This window comes from Dipodomys spectabilis, unplaced genomic scaffold, assembly GCF_019054845.1.
Source record: "Dipodomys spectabilis isolate Male_0828 unplaced genomic scaffold, ASM1905484v1 ptg000140l, whole genome shotgun sequence".
In the NCBI taxonomy this organism is placed as follows: domain Eukaryota; kingdom Metazoa; phylum Chordata; class Mammalia; order Rodentia; family Heteromyidae; genus Dipodomys; species Dipodomys spectabilis.
This window is the reverse complement of record NW_024870817.1, coordinates 27,149,300-27,164,995: the sequence shown is the minus strand read 5'-3', so window position 1 is coordinate 27,164,995 and position 15,696 is coordinate 27,149,300. Positions and strand designations below refer to the sequence as shown.

Genomic DNA, 15,696 nt, shown 5'->3' with positions numbered 1-15,696 from the left:
TGTGGGGAAACATACTAGTATACAGCATAGAATTGACACAAAAACTATGTAAAGGTTAATGCAAAGTTAATTGGGCAAAAATGAAAACTCAACAATCCTGATATTAATAGCTATGCTTAATATACTTCTTTACAGCATGTTCTAGAAATTACAGGTATGAAAGAATTTATTTAGTTTTGTCAGGATTTACTGTCCCAATATGCATACAACCTTGGCATGAGAAGATGCTGTTATATTTTAATGGGGTACCTTAGAAGACTTTTAGAAATTAAGGTAGATAGCTGGGCATGGTGGCTCATGCCTATAATCCTAGCTACTCAGGAGGCTAAGATCTAAGGATCACCATTCAAAGCCAGCCCAGGCAGGAAAGGCTGCAAGACTCTTATCTCCAATAAACCATTCAGCAAACCAGAAGTGGCACTGTGGCCCAAGTGGTAGAGCACTAGCCTTGAGCTGAAGAGCTGAGGGACAGCGCCCAGGCCGAGGGTTCAAGCCCTAGGACTAAAAAAAAAAAAAAAAAAGTAAAAAAAAAAAAATTAAGGTGGAAAGTTAATGGTTGCCAGGATTTTCAAATATAATAGCTATCAAAACATTAAACCAAACCAAAAAACAAGATTTTCATTCTTTTTTTTTGGTCAGTTGTGGTGCTTGAACTCTGGGCCTGGGCGTTGTCCCTCAGCTCTTCAACTCAAGGCGAGCACTCTACCGCTTGAGCCACAGCACTACTTCTGGTTTTCTAGTGGTTTATTGGAAATAAGAGTCTCACAGACTTTCCTGCCCGGGCTGGCTTTGAACCTTGATCCTCAAATCTCAGCCTCCTGAGTAGCTAGGATTACAGGCGTGAGCCACCGGCGCCGGGCTCTTTTTTTGTTGTTATTGGTCCTGGGGCCCTCAGCTCCTCAGCTCAAAGTTAGTACTCTACCACTTGAGACACAGCACCACTTCTGGCTTTTTCTGCTTATGTGCTAAGAAATTGAACCCAGGGCCTCATATATGCAAGGCGAGCACTCTACCACTGATCCACCATCCCAGCCCCTCAAGATTTTCTTTTTTTTGGGTCCGATCATGGGGACTGAACTCTGGGCCTGGGCACTGTCCCTCAGAGCTCTTCAGCTCAAGGCTAGCGCTCTACCACTTGAGCCACAGCGCCACTTCTGGTTTTTTTCTTTTTGCTTATGTGGTGCTGAGGAATCGAGCCCAGGGCCTTGAGCATGCAAGGCAAGCGCTCTACCACTGAGCCACCTTCCCAGCCCTCAAGATTTTTTTTTTTTTTCCTGGTCATGGGGCCTGAACTCTGGGCCTGGGCACTGTCCCTCAACTCTTCAGCTCAAGGCTACGCTCTACCACTTGAGCCACAACACCACTTCCGGCTTTTTCTGTTTATGTGGTGCTGAGGAATCAAACCCAGGGCCTCATGCTTGCAAGGCATGCACTCTACCGCTGAGCCACCTTCCCAGCCCCTCAAGATTTTCTTTTTTTTTTTTTTGTCAGTCGTGGGGCTTAAACTCTGGGCCTGGGCGCTGTCCCTCAGCTCTTCAGCTCAAAGCCAGCGCTCTACCACTTGTCCACTTGAGCCACAGCGCCACTTCCGGCTTTTTTTCTTTTTGCTTATGTGGTGCTGAGGAATTGAACCCAGGGCCTCATGCATGCAAGGCAAGCGCTCTACCACTGAGCCACCTTCCCAGCCCTCAAGATTTTCTTTTTTTTTTTTTTTTTTTGTCAGTCGTGGGGCTTGAACTCTGGGCCTGGGCACTGTCCCTCAGCTCTTCAGCTCAAAGCCAGCGCTCTACCACTTGAGCTACAGCGCCACTTCCGATTTTCTGGTGGTTTATTGGAGATAGGAGTTTCACGGTCTCTTCTGCCCGGGCTGGCTTTGAACCGCGATCCTCAAATCTCAGCCTCCTGAGTAGCTAGGATTACAGGCGTGAGCCACCAGCGCCCGGCTAAAATGTAGGGTTTTTTTTTTTTTTTTTTGGTCGCTCGTGGGGCTTGAACTCTGGGCTTGGGCACTGTCCCTGCGCTCTTCAGCTCAAGGCTAGTGCTCTACCACTTGAGCCACAGCGCCACTCCTCAAGATTTTCTTAATATCACCTCTTGACTACATTTTTTTGGTCAGTCCTGGGGCTTGAACTCAAGGCCTGAGCACTGTCCCTGAGCTTCTTTTGCTCAAGGCTAGCACTCTATCACTTGAGCCACAGTGCCACTTCTGGATTTTTCTGTTTATGTGGTACTGAAGAAACAAACCCAAGGCTTCATGAGTTCTAGGCAAGCACTCCTACCACTAAGCCACAGTCCCAGCCCTCTTGACTACGTTTTTATAATTTAAAATTGAATGTGCTTTATCAAACCAGCTGTGTTCCAATAACTGTGTGAATGAAAAATCATCACAACAAAAAATGGTGATATTTTACTAGCCCTAATTTCAGAGAAATTACTTCCATAAAGCAGTTCTTCCCATGTTTAAAACAAAGAAAAGTGAAATTATAGATGCCTGTAATAGTTTACGAGATATATGTGCTTTTAATAGTTCATCACTAGTAATACTTGATAATCAAGAGCAAATTAATAAGCTAACATTTAAAAATGTATACTTTAATAAGTATAAAATACATAAACAACCTGGTAAGCTTGTGGAGAAGCTGACCAAGATACATAAATTAGGAGATACAAGTATTCATCTATATTTTCTATATTTCCTTTTCTCAGGATATTTATTAAGGTTGTTTAATATACAATTTTGTACTTGTCATTTTGGAAGTCCTTTATTATTAAGATAATTCTTTGATGATAAACAGCAGCCTCAGTGATTATTCTGGACCTCCACGCTGAAAAGAAAAACAAAGCAGTGAGGTTAGATAATAAAATGACTCAGGATAAATGACTCAGGCCATGAGAACAGTACAGAATTACATAAGTGAGGAAGTAGAATTATGGCTCAAGTGGTAGAGCGCCAGCCTTGAGTGAAAAAGCTAAAGGGATCGCACCCAGGCCCTGAGTTCAAGCCTAAGTACGAGCACCAAAAAAAAAGGAAAAAAAATCAATTTAAAACCAAAGCTGTACAAGCAAAAACTTGTCTCTTTTTACAGTTTTGGTAGATGGTCTCTGGTTTGTTGGAAACAATTTCAGGTTTTTCAGTTTTGGTGCAGTCATATTTATGGCCATAAACATCACTGACCTGTATCAGCAGTCAAGTTTGTTTGTCTTGGAAGCCCTCAGTTCTAAAAAACTGAGAATACCCGGGAGCTGTTTATCATGTGGCTTCATTTGTTCACACACAGTGGTAGTTTGCTGAGGGCTCTGATGAGGGATTGTTTTTCACAATGCTGGGCTTCTTTATCTCTCTCTCAACTCTGACTATACTTGACCAGACAGTGGGAAGAGCAAGTATAGCAACAAAAATGTACACCAAATCCAAAATGTTAATGGTACATCACACAATCCTGTAATAAAGAACAATTACATACTTGGATAAATTCCATTTCTTCTTGAGATATAAGTTTCCTTCTATACTTCTGAGGTAATGTTTTTAATATTGCTGCAGTGTCTGGTGGACCCTGATGCATCACGTCTGGTGATTTACTTCCTTTAGCATGCTGGGAGACCAAAGAAGAGTGAGGTGGGAGCCCTGCAGACCTCAAAGCTTCTGATGCTGGAATTGAAAAATAAAAAGCTAAATTAGGGGAATCACTCAGGTGTCTTAAAAATGTTATTTTGAGCTGGGCGCTGGTGGCTCATGCCTGTAATCCTAGCTACTCAGGAGGCTGAGACCTGAGGATCACAGTTTGAAGGCAGCGGAAGCAGGAAAGTCTTTGAGATTCTTATCTCCAGTAAACCATTCAAAAAAGCCAGAATGGTGCTATGGCTCAAGTGGTAAAGCTCTAGCCTTGAGCAAAAAAAAGCTCAGGGATAGCATCCAGGTCCTGAGTTCAAGTCCTTGGACCCTCCCCTCCCCCAAAAGAAAGTTATTTCAGTTTATCTAATACTGACTCAATTCATTCTTGGAATCAGATCAACTCATTCATAAAATAATCCCTTTGTGTATATGTGTCAGTACTGGGGTTTGAACTGGGTCTGGGCACTGTTCTTGAGCTTTTTTGCTCAAGGATGGTCCTGTACCACTTGAACCAGTTTTACTTCTGGCTTTTGGTAATTGGAGGTAAGTCTAATGGACTTTCCTGCCCGGGCTTGAACTACATTCCTCTGATCTATTTTTGTTTTGTTTTATTATATGGAAGTCCTGGGCTTGACTGTCCCAGAGCTTTTGGGTTCAAGACTAGCATTCTACCACTTGAGGCACAGCTTCACTTTCAGCTTTTTGGTGGTTACTGGAGATGAGTATCACAGACTTTCCTCCCCCTGCTGGCTTCAAATCACAGACTTCAGATCTCAGCCTCCTGAGAGCTAGGATTATAGCTATGGGCCACTGGTACCCAGCCTGCATGTTTAACAAAATTACTTTTAGGGCTGGGAAGGTGGCTCAGTGGTAGTGCTTGCCTTGCATGCATGAGACTCTGGGTTCGATTCCTCAGTACCACATAAGCTGAAAAAGACGGAAGTGGTGATGTGGTTCTAATGGTAAGAGCGTTAGCCTTGAAGAGATGAGGGATAGCACCCAGGCCCAGAGTTCAGGCCCCACGACCAACCAAAAAGAGAAAAAAATATTTTTTTAAATAAATGACAACTTACCACTGAGTTTAGGATTGTCTCTTCTGTTAGGGAATCTTATTAATGGAGTATGTGGCTTGACTACCTAAAGGAAAATAAAATGTGTGAAAAAAAAAAAAACCCCAAAAACCTTAATATGCAACTGCAAAAGCAATGGTCTACTAATACTCAAAATATACCTTTAGCTATAAAGGTATGTAATACCTAAAGGTGACAACAAGTTTAAATTGTAATCTCCCCAACAAGGGAAGCTGATCTATGCTATGTTTTTTTTTTCTTTCTTTTTTTTTTTTTGCCTGTCATGGGGCTTAAACTCAGTGCCTGGGCATTGTCTCTTAGCATCTTTTGCTCATGGCTAGTGCTCTACCACTTGAACCACAGTGCCACTTCAGGCTTTTTTTCTGATAATGTGGTATTGAGGAATTGTAACTGGGGCTTCTTGCATACTAGGCAAGCACTCTACCTACCACTAAGTCACATTCCCAGCCCTGCATTGTAAACTTACCTGTTACTTATTCATAACTTTGGACTGTATACATCGTTTTACTGAGTCACCAACATATGTCAAAACAACCCAATAAAAAGGATGACTTGGATTCTGTGTTGCATGAATAACACATTAATAAGAAAAGAACAGGAAAGCTGGGCACTGGTGGTTCACGCCTGTAATCATAGCTACTCAGGAGGCTGAGATCTCAGGAGCATGGTTCAAAGCCAGCCCAGGCAAGAAAGGCCGTGAGGTTCTTATCTCCAATAAAGCACTCAGAAAACTGGAAGTGGTGCTGTGGCTCAAATGGTAGAGTGTTATCCTTGAGCTGGGTTGAGAAGGTGGCTCAGAGATACTGTGCTTGCCTTGCATGCATGAGGCCCTGGGTTCAATTCCTCAGCACCACATAAGCAGAAAAAGCTGGAAGTAGCACTGTGGCTCAAGTAGTAGAGTGCTAGCCTTGAGCTGAAGAGCTGAGGGACAGCACCCAGGCCCAGAGTTCAGGCCCCATGATGGACCAAAAGAAAAAAAGAAAAAAAAAACATGCACTCATTTTTCTTGAGTAATTAACCTACAAGTAGAATTACTGATTGTACATAAGTTATATCTTTGACTATTAGAAAATGACTTTTCTAAAGTTGGCTGTACCATTTTGGACACCCAACAGTGATGTATGAGGATTTCCAGTGTTAGTTTCTATCCACATCACTAAATTTTAGTTACAAGGACTAAGCACATGATGCTGGGAGCTGGTGGTTGGTTCACTTGTATGAAATCCTAGCTACTTGCAAGGCTGAGATCTGAGAAACATGGATTGAAGACAGCCCTGGCAGACAAACCAGACTCATCTCCAATTAACCACAAAAGGACTGTGCATAGCTAGGATAGAATGTACAGAAAGTCCTGGTTCAGTCAGCAGCAACAAAAAAAATAAATTTTAGTCATTTTGGTGGATATGTAGTACCTTCTGGTTTTAACTATTTTTCTAGGAAGTAAGGACTGTTGAACTTGCGTATCTTTCTATGCTGCATCACTGACACATTTTAAGATTATATATGAGTTGGTGATCCATCGTATAAATTGATATTGGTACATATGGTTATATATATTACAGACACCAGGCCTTTATCAGTTGTTCTCTGTCCCTACAGAATTTTCAATAAGGACAAGGTCTTTTAAGAAATGTAGCCCAGGGCTGGGAAGGTGGCTCAGTGGTAGAGCACTTGCCTTGCATGCATGAGGCCCTGGGTTCGATTCCTCAGCACCACATAAGAAAAAAGCCAGAAGTGGCGCTGTGGCTCAAGTGGTAGAGTGCTACCCTTGAGCTGAAGAGCTGAGGGACAGCGCCCAGGCCCAGAGTTCAGGCCCCACGACCGGACCCCAAAAAAAAAAAGTGCTAGTGAAGAGGAAAATGCACTTCTGGTATGGCAGGGAAAAACGAACCGGAACTAAAATGCTTGCAAAATTGCAAAAGACTACATAAACCAGTTGCAAAAGGTTGTGTCCAGGTACCTATCAACTTTACTACTCCTTTTTCATCTGGCTACCACAACTGGAGAAGCAAAAAAAGGCTAAAAAGCGAAAAACTGTCAGGAGTAACCAGGGGACGTGTGAATTAACAGTATTACCCTACTTGCCCATCAAGTAGGGGGATGAGGCTTGCGAGACCAGCACTGAAAAATATGCAATCAAATAATCAAGTCTCATGGTATCCTTTTCTTCCCACCATCCGGCCCGCAGCCCGAGTGCCGAGGCTGAGTCGACGACCCGGCCTCTGGCGAGCACGCAGCCCGGGAACCAGTTATCCCGCCATTCCTGAGACCTTGAAGGGACACCGGGTCAGACCCAAGGTTTGCTTCCTTTCACGTCTTCCTCCGGATTGGCCGACGGGGGACGTGGCCGGCGAAAGTAGACGCTGATTGGCCGCGCCAGGAGGGGGCTGCAGAGCCCGCGGACTGCAGAAGCTGGGGTCCCGGCGCAGGGGACCGGGGGCCTCGAACCTACCTACCTGCCCAGTGGGATGCCGCATCGCCCCTGCAGGGCTCGGACCCTCCGCTCCGGACTGCCTCACTCCCGGCGCAACAAACGCAAGGTCCCAATGTCAGACACACAACCCGACGGCCCCGCTCAGGGCCGCGCTCACCGCGCATCCTCGGCCCCGCGTCTCCTCTCCAGCGCCGCGGCCACACCTGCACCAGCCCCACCGCCCCAGGTGCGGAAGAGCATCTGAATGCCTTTACCTGAACGACCCTGCTGGCAGACGCCATCTTGCTGCCCATCATGACCCCGGGAAGGGGCAGCTTCCGGGGCGCGAGCGAGCCGAGCCGCACTGCTGCTCCCCCAAGTGGTCCGTGGAGGCGGGGCCTGGTTGTGATGTCACAGGGCGGGGCGGGGCGGGGCGCCGCCTCGGCGGGGTGGCCCCGCCCCTTCCCTCCTGGGCACTCACCCTAGAGCTGTCTATTGTTTGGTTTATGCCCAGAAGTTTGGATTGTTTGCTTCATCAGCCTTTTATTTATGCTGGGTCACTGCTTTCCCAGATAGCCTGTTACTCATTTCAGTGGACTTTGAACTTTGATCTGGAGCCACATAAAATAATACAGGCTCGAATGCCAGGGTTATTCGTGGTGGTGTGTTTTGTTTTCATTTTCCGCTTCTTAGGGGAAAAAATGAGGAGCGCAAAAAGGGAAGGAGAGAGGAAGGGTGAACAAAGTATTCAGTGTATACTGTGTGGAAAATGAACTACGTAACTTGTGGGCAGGGACGGAAGGAGGAAACTGGGAGAAACAAAGGGTGACATGGTCCAAAAGAGAAATGTTCACATTACTTGAATGTGAAATGGTAACCCCTCTGTACAACACCTTAATAATATTAACTACAATAAAAGCTCTGCGGCTTCCTACAATGGAAAAACTTTATTTAAACCATCAATTCTGGTTTAATGAGTGCTGGTTGGCTTTGATTTCTACTTGTTTAATCTTCAACTTTGAGAGAACTAAAAAATTCAGATGTTTTAGAGTTTTGGACTCAGAACTTTATGCTTAGCTAGCACTCTACCACTTAACACCAGTCCCACCCTACCCTCTCTCCCATCCATTCTACTAGTTTATTTTTCAAATAGGGTCTTTTTGTTGGAACTGATCTTGTGATCCATGTAGCCACATAGCTAAGGTTTAATTTTTTAAATATAATTTTATTGTTCTTAAGGTGTTGTACAGAGGGGTTACCATTTCCTAAGTCAGATAATTGTATTTCTTTTTTGGGGGATGTCAACTCTTCCTTTGCTTCCCTCCAGTTTCCCCTGCCCATCCCTGCCCAAAAGTTATGTAAGTCATTTTCCACATGGTTTATACTGAATAGCATAATTGCATCTGTTCACCCTCCCTCCTCCCTCCCTTTCTTTATCCTTCCTTTACCTTTCCTAAAAGCGAACCAGAGCAAAAACAAGCCACTACCACTACTACCACCACCAACAACAACAACAAAAAGCTGGACGCTGGTGGCTCCTGCTTGTAATCCTAGCTACTCAGGAGGCTGAGATCTGAGGATGGCAGTTTTAAACCAGCTGGGGCAGGAAAGGCTGGGCAAGACTATTTCCAATTAACCACTAGAAAACTGGAAGTGGAGCTGTGGCTCAAAGCAGAAAGTGGTAGAGCCATAGCTGCTAGCAAAAGAGCTCAGAGAGAATGCCCAGACCCTGAGTTCGAGCCCCACAACTGACAAAAAAAAATGTTTCCATTTCCTGAAGTTTGTTTGGATAAGTAATATTTTATATGTTCAGAGAAGTTACACCTTGTATTCCTCTCCTAAGGGCATCCTTCATTCGTCTGTGTGTGAATGCCTAAAGGTTTAATTTTTTAAATAATTTTTATTGTAATTGATTACATAAAGTTCACAAATTTCACAGCACTGTGGAAGTTAAAAGTCACAAACATTCTAAACTTGATGAGACAAATTGTCATTATTGTGGTCTATAAAGTTTGTGAATTCTATGAGCTTTGACAATACAACTATTTCTTCCACATTGGGTGATACGTACATTTCTTTCCTTTTGCTTAGTGTCAGCTGTTCCCTCTTTCCCTCTCATTCCCTCCCTCCTATCGCTGCTCTTGAGTTGCTTAGTTCGTTTTCATCAACGTTCAGCGCAGGTGATGGGCTCCTCTGTTTTATGTTTTCCCGCTTCTATGTCCTCCTAGTTTCCCTCAGATGTGTGCAGATATATATATATAATTTTGAAACATAAACCAGTCATATCATTCCTCCAGATTTATATTAAGTTCTGTGTTAAATATTAATGCTTAAAATAGGACAAAACCTGTTGAAATTGTTTTAAGAAGGTGGAATTGGAGTAAGGGAGAGTGAGAGACTGGTGAGGGTATATGTGTGTATATATGAAACCCCTTCAAGTACAGCTAGTGTAATGTTAATATTTTCATAAAATATCAATGTGAGAGAATGACAGAGGGAGGGTGAGATGATTGGAACATAAATGTGTGGAAATGTAACTATGAAATCCTCTCACTGTACAAAGTAATGGAATTTTTTTTAATGCTTAAGACCATGTTAGAAGGATTATAAGCTCAAGATTACATGGGCAATTTAGCAGAACAGTATGTTGTGGGGATTGTAACTCAATGGTAATTCCTTGTACAACAAGTACATGGCCCCTGGTTCAATTCCCAGTTAGCGCACAAATAAAATCATTATAACTTTTTTTTTTTTTTTTTTTTTGGGCTCCTGTCGTGGGGCCTGAACTCTGGGCCTGGGCGCTGTCCCTCAGCTCTTCAGCTCAAGGCTAGCGCTCTACCACTTGAGCCACAGCGCCACTTCCGGCTTTTTTCTTTTTGCTTATGTGGTGCTGAGGAATCGAACCCAGGGCCTTGAGCATGCAAGGCAAGCACTCTACCACTGAGCCACCTTCCCAGCCCATCATTATAACTTTTTAAAAAAAAGTTTTTTGGTCAGTCCTGGGGCTTGAACTCTGGGCTTAGGCGCTCTCCCTAAGGAGAGTGCTCAAGGAGAGTGCTCTACCGCTTGAGCCACAGCACCACTTCTGGTTTTCTAGTGGTTTTTATTAAAGATAAACATCTCACGGACTTTCCTGTCTGGGCTGGCTTTGAACCTCGATCCTCAGATCTCAGCCTCCTGAGTAGCTAGGATTACAGGCGTGAGCCACCGGCACCTAGCTTAAAAAAAGTTTTAGCAAAATTTTATTTTTACTATATCAGGATAAAAAATGAAAAAAAGAAAAGTGGAGAAACATTACCTACTTCCCACACAAGAAATGTAAGTGAAGAGTCTCACTAATGGAATTTTTAATATGCTTGCTATGGAATTTAACATAGTTTCGTAGATGATTATAGCCTTAAGCTATAGTAACTAGATTGACCAGTTTGGTTTGGTGATAAAACAATGATACTCAGCTTCAGCAGCCCATAAACTATAATTGAAGAATACAGGGAAGGGGAGAGATTGACAAGGATACTAACTATACAAGGACACACAGAAATTCATAAAGTGTCTTTGTCTTTATTTTTTTTGCCAGCGCTGGGGCTTGAACTCAGGGCCTGGGCATTGTCACTTACTTGCTTTTGCTCAAGGCTAGCACTCTACCACTTGAGCAACAACACCACTTCTAGCTTTTTCTGCTTATGTGATGCTGAGGAATTGAACCCAGGGCCTCATGCATACAAGGCAAGCACTCTACCACTGAGCCACCTTCCCAGCCCCAGGCTACCAAGTTTTTTCCTTTTTTCTTTTTTTTTGTCGGTCATGGGCCTTAAACTCGGGGCCTGAGCGCTGTCCCTCAGCTCTTCAGCTCAAGGCTAGTGCTCTACCACTTGAGCTACAGTGCCACTTCCGGTTTTCTGGTGGTTTATTGGAGATGAGAGTTTCACGGACTTTCCTGCCCAGGCTGGCTTTGAACCTCCTCAGTCCTTAGCTCAGCTTCCTGAGTAGCTAGGATTATAGGTGTGAGCCACTGGTGTCCGGCCCAGGGGCTACCAATTTTGAAGCAGATGAAAGATATCTAGAAGAGGGCTGACAGTAAGCAATGAAGACTGAGTTAGAAGATTAATTGGCTAAAATGACGTGTCTTGGGTTTGGGGGCTTTTAACTCAGGGCCTAGGCACTGTCTCCAAGCTTCTTTTGCTCAAAGCTAGCGCTCCGCTCTACCACTTGAACCACTGCACCACTTCCAGCTTTTTTTTTTGTTTATGTGGTATTGAAGAATCAAACCCAGGGCTTCATGCATGTTAGGCAAGTACTCTACCACAGAGCCACATTCCCAGCCCGTGTCTTGGGTTTTTTAAAGAAAAAAGGCTAGAATTCAACAGACCTCCTTTATACAGGAGACTTTGGAGAGGTGTTAACAATTAGGTTTAAAGGTATTTTGTAAGTTACATAAGAGGGCAAAAACTTTGTTTTTAAAGCAGAGCTAAGCCTGGGATTGATACACTGAAAGACACTTAACCTTGGGCCCAGACTTGGACTTTGGCCCAAGCCTGTTAGAAAAACTGTTTCCCCAAGTTATAAAGAAGATTTGATGCTGTGTGGCCATTTCTTCCATCTCTCATCTTTCCTCCTTCCTCAAAGCTTTCATTCACAACAGCTGGCACTGTACTACTTGAGCCAGGCCTCTACCTCTCAGGGGCAGAACAGCTGTAAGTTTATAATCTCTGTGGTTGGTGGGTGCAACTATGAGGAGGGCAAACAAACAGGCAGTTATGACCTTGGCACTTCGGATCTAGATTTGCTGGTTTTTGTTTTGTTTTGTTGCCAGTCCTGGGGCTTGAATTCAGGCCCTGGGCACCATCCCTAAGCTTTTATGCTCATGGCTAGTGCTCTACCACTTGAGCCACAGCCCTAATTTTGGCATTTGGTGATGAAGGAGATGAGTTTTGTGTACGGCTGGGACTGGCTTCAAATCGGGATCCTCAGATCTCAGCCTCCTGAGTAATTACAATTATAGGTATGAGCCACCAGCACCCAGCTGCATTTTTTTTATAGTAAGACACCAACTGTTTATGAAAGAAAATGTTTTAATTCATCCATTTAGTTGATGCCTGGAGATGAAGGGCTACCATTTTACTGGTACCAGAATGATTTGCAGAACTTGTTAAAGCTCCAAAACTCCTCACCTCCAAAGTCCTGAGAAGCTGAGGGTGCACAGTCATGTTGAGATAAAATGGGAATGGGAAGAACTGATAGATTTAGAGCTCAAAAGAAGTTGGTGGGTGTCAATGGGCATATATATGAAAGACATAAAATAATAAAGCTGGGTGGAGTGGTATATGACTACAATTCCAGTTACTTGGGAGGCTGAGGCAGGATCATGAGCTTAAGACCAGTCTAACCATGATGAAGTTCTGCAAAAAATAAATATATATGCATACACACATGTATATGTGTATACACATGTACACACATATGGAATAACAGGGAAATGGTGAATTTCTGAAAAAAAAAACATATACACACATGTGTATATACATACATACACACACACATATAATGACAGATGGAAGGAAGGAATACAAGATAGAGCCATAAGCATGACTGTTAGAATGGGCAGAATCTGAAAATAGTATGGGGCTGGGAATGTGGCTTAAAGGTAAAGTGCTTACCTAGCATGCATGAAGCCCTGGGTTCCATTCTTCAGTACCACATAAACAGAAAAAGCTGAAAGTGGAGCTGTGGCTCAAGTGGTAGAGCACTAGCTTTAAGTAAAAGCTCAGGGACAGCATCCAGGCCTGAGTTCAAGCCCCAGGACTGGCAAAGAACAAAAAGCAAAACAAAAACAAGCAAAAAAAAAAGTATGTTATCACAAAACTATTAACCTAGGCTCTATAGAGTCTCTGATTCTAGAATATCCAATTATTCTGACAAAATTATCAAAAAAAAATTCAAGAATTACAAGCTGGAAAAACAGGCCAAGACACAAGAAAGGGAGGTAGGCCAAAGATAGTGCTGTAATATTCTTTTTTTTTTTTTTTTTGCGTCTGGTCATGGGGCCTGAACTCTGGGCCTGGGCGCTGTCCCTCAGCTCTTCAGCTCAAGGCTAGCGCTCTACCACTTGAGCCACAGCGCCACTTCCGGCTTTTTTCTTTTTGCTTATATGGTGCTGAGGAATTGAACCCAGGGCCTCAGGCATGCAAGGCAAACGCTTTAACCACTGAGCCACCTTCTCAGCCCAGTGCTGTAATATTCTTGTGTAGCAGCTCTGAGGTTCTCAAGCTAACAGACTAGTCTGGTACCCTTTAAATTGGTGGTGAGCTATCTGGGCCAAAGTCTTCCTAAGTTAATGAATCCAACTTGGAGAGTGACTTCAAGCTGGTTAGTGTCAGTTCTGGCATTCTGTAAAGGGTACTCTCATTGGTAAATAGAGGCTCTTTTGCTTGTATACATTCCCACATGGAGAAACTTAACATTGTGCAACATTGGCTGAACTCAACATTAGCTAAAAAAAACCTAAAGAGCTCAAGATTGCTCTAGAAGTGATCCACGTGGTCTTCTTCACTGCCTCAATCACTCTTCCTAGGTGATTATCCAGACACAGGTTAACAGATGTGAAGTTGTCTGTAGCCTAGTGATTGACTGACAGATGGCTTAGAGCACCACTACTGCTTTCACCTGATTCCTCATAGTTTGAGTTGCCTGTGATAAAAGAAGAATTCTGATGTCTCAAGTTAAAGGCTAAAGCCGGGTGCTGATGGCTCACACCTATAATCCTAGCTACTCAGGAGGCTGAGATCTGAGGATCATGGTTCAAAGCCAGGCCGGGCAGGAAAATCTGTAAGACTCTGATTTCCAGTAAACCACCAGAAAACCCAAAGTGGCCCTGTGGCTCAAGTGGTAGAGCACTCTCCTTGGGCTGAAGAGCGCCAAGGACAGTGCCCAATCCCAGAGTTCAAGCCCCACGACTGACTAAAAAAATTAAAAAATTAAAGGCTAAAGATTATAGGGACTACATTAAGGAAAGGAATGTGGAATTTTTTTCCCTCCTTTCTTCTTTGTTGGTTTAGCTTGAAACTATGAGCTAAAATAGTCTTCTGTTCTAAGGGTTTTGTCATTTTAAAATCGAACTCATGGAAAATGTCTCTAACATACCAATAGTGACCCGAACAATGTTTTTGAGATCCTGGAAAATTGATTACCTACAGAGTAGACAAAATTAAACTTAAAAAAAAAAAAAAGATGCCAAGGTAAGCTCAGGGACTACCTTCATGTAAATCTCTTACTTGCTTAAAATTGGCTAATAGGGGGCTGGGAAGGTGGCTCAGTGGTAGAGCACTTCCCTTGCATACATGAGGCCCTGGGTTCAATTCCCCAGCACCACATAAACAAAAAGGGAAAAAAGCCAGAAGTGGCGCTGTGGCTCAAGTGGTAGAGCGCTAGCCTTGAGCTGAAGAGCTGAGGGACAGCACCCCCGGCCCAGAGTTCAGGCCCATGACCAGACCCCCCCCCAAAAAAATTGGTTAATAGGGATTTTAGTACAGTAATCCTCAGCCTGTCACTTCCTCTTTCTCCCAATCAGTAATTTCATACAGGGAACCTCAATTTGGCAATGAGGAAAAATTTCCAGTTCAGGAAGAATTTAGGATATAAACATGGAGCCCCTACTAGGAAGCTACCCCTCCAAGAAGTTTTGAATCAGTAACTCCCATTTCCTGCATGGGGAACAGGAAATGTTTCTCCTTTTTCCTTTTCTTCCTACTTAACTCCTGGAACTAGAAATCCTAAAATATTGTATGTATACACATTGTAGCATTCTAATATTCTACACTGTAGCAAACTAGCAGACCTATTTCCCTAAGCCTTTTAATTTCTTCTTCTACTACCTGCTACAATGGATTTAGCTCAGTTTGGGATACTTTTTTCTAGACTTGTGGAAGCCACAAGTGAGTCTGCATCATTTCTTAAGAGGCTTTGGCAAAAGGTCAAATCTTGAATTACAAGGTAGAAACTCATACCAATCTCCACTTTTGACCAATCTTATAATGGCACCTTAAAAAATAATCCTTAAAATCTAGTCCTACAAGCATCTTCTGGCTCTTGCCTATTGCTGCATCTCCTTTTCTCCCTCGTCTGGTCTGTGAAGTAGCTAAAAGCCTTTTTATCAGACTGGCTACAGGGAGGGGAGGAAGCAGGGCAGATCTTGAAGGCCCAGCCCTATTACCTTACTGGGGAAGCCTAACAAGTGGCCTCTAGTAGGCTGTCTTCTAGTTAAATATTCTAAGAGAAGGGACAAGGAGAATACATTGGCTTTTTTTTTCTTTTTCTTCTGTACATTGGCTTTTAAAGAGGAAGGCTACTTCTGCAGGCAATCAGGGTTCAGCAGTGAAAATCTTCAGAGGTATCCACTCACATGTCCTAGCTCATGTCCATGTATCAAGACTCAGGTTTTCCCAACCAGAGACCTGACTTTGGCACGACAGATCTCACCAGAGCATTCTGCAACTTTCTGTGTTTTTTTTTTCTTTTTTTTTTTTTTGTCGGTCTTGGAGCCTGAACTCTGGGCCTGGGTGGTGTCTGTCCCTCAGCTCTTC

At 43.5% G+C, this 15,696-nt stretch overlaps 1 protein-coding gene across 1 annotated transcript; it reads right to left on the bottom strand.

Moving 5' to 3' along the window:
• Positions 1–2,566: 2,566 nt before the first annotated feature.
• Mrps36 (mitochondrial ribosomal protein S36) lies at positions 2,567–7,521 on the bottom strand. The gene is made up of 4 exons (XM_042690860.1): positions 7,393–7,521; positions 4,687–4,750; positions 3,465–3,649; positions 2,567–2,825 (listed from the first exon to the last, which is right to left on the bottom strand). Exons 1-4 carry the CDS (start codon positions 7,432–7,434, stop codon positions 2,808–2,810), a joined length of 309 nt encoding a protein of 102 aa, XP_042546794.1. The 5' UTR covers positions 7,435–7,521; the 3' UTR covers positions 2,567–2,807.
• Positions 7,522–15,696: the final 8,175 nt, after the last annotated feature.

Bases quoted from the DNA above. Each gene is read 5' to 3' on its own strand.
- Mrps36 (XM_042690860.1), bottom strand. From the start codon at position 7,434: ATGATGGGCAGCAAGATGGCGTCTGCCAGCAGGGTCGTTCAG. The intron at 4,751-7,392 runs GTAAAGGCATTC...ATTTTCCTTTAG, and splicing joins CTGCCAGCAGGGTCGTTCAG to GTAGTCAAGCCACATACTCC. The intron at 3,650-4,686 runs GTAAGTTGTCAT...TTTCAATTCCAG, and splicing joins AGACAATCCTAAACTCAGTG to CATCAGAAGCTTTGAGGTCT.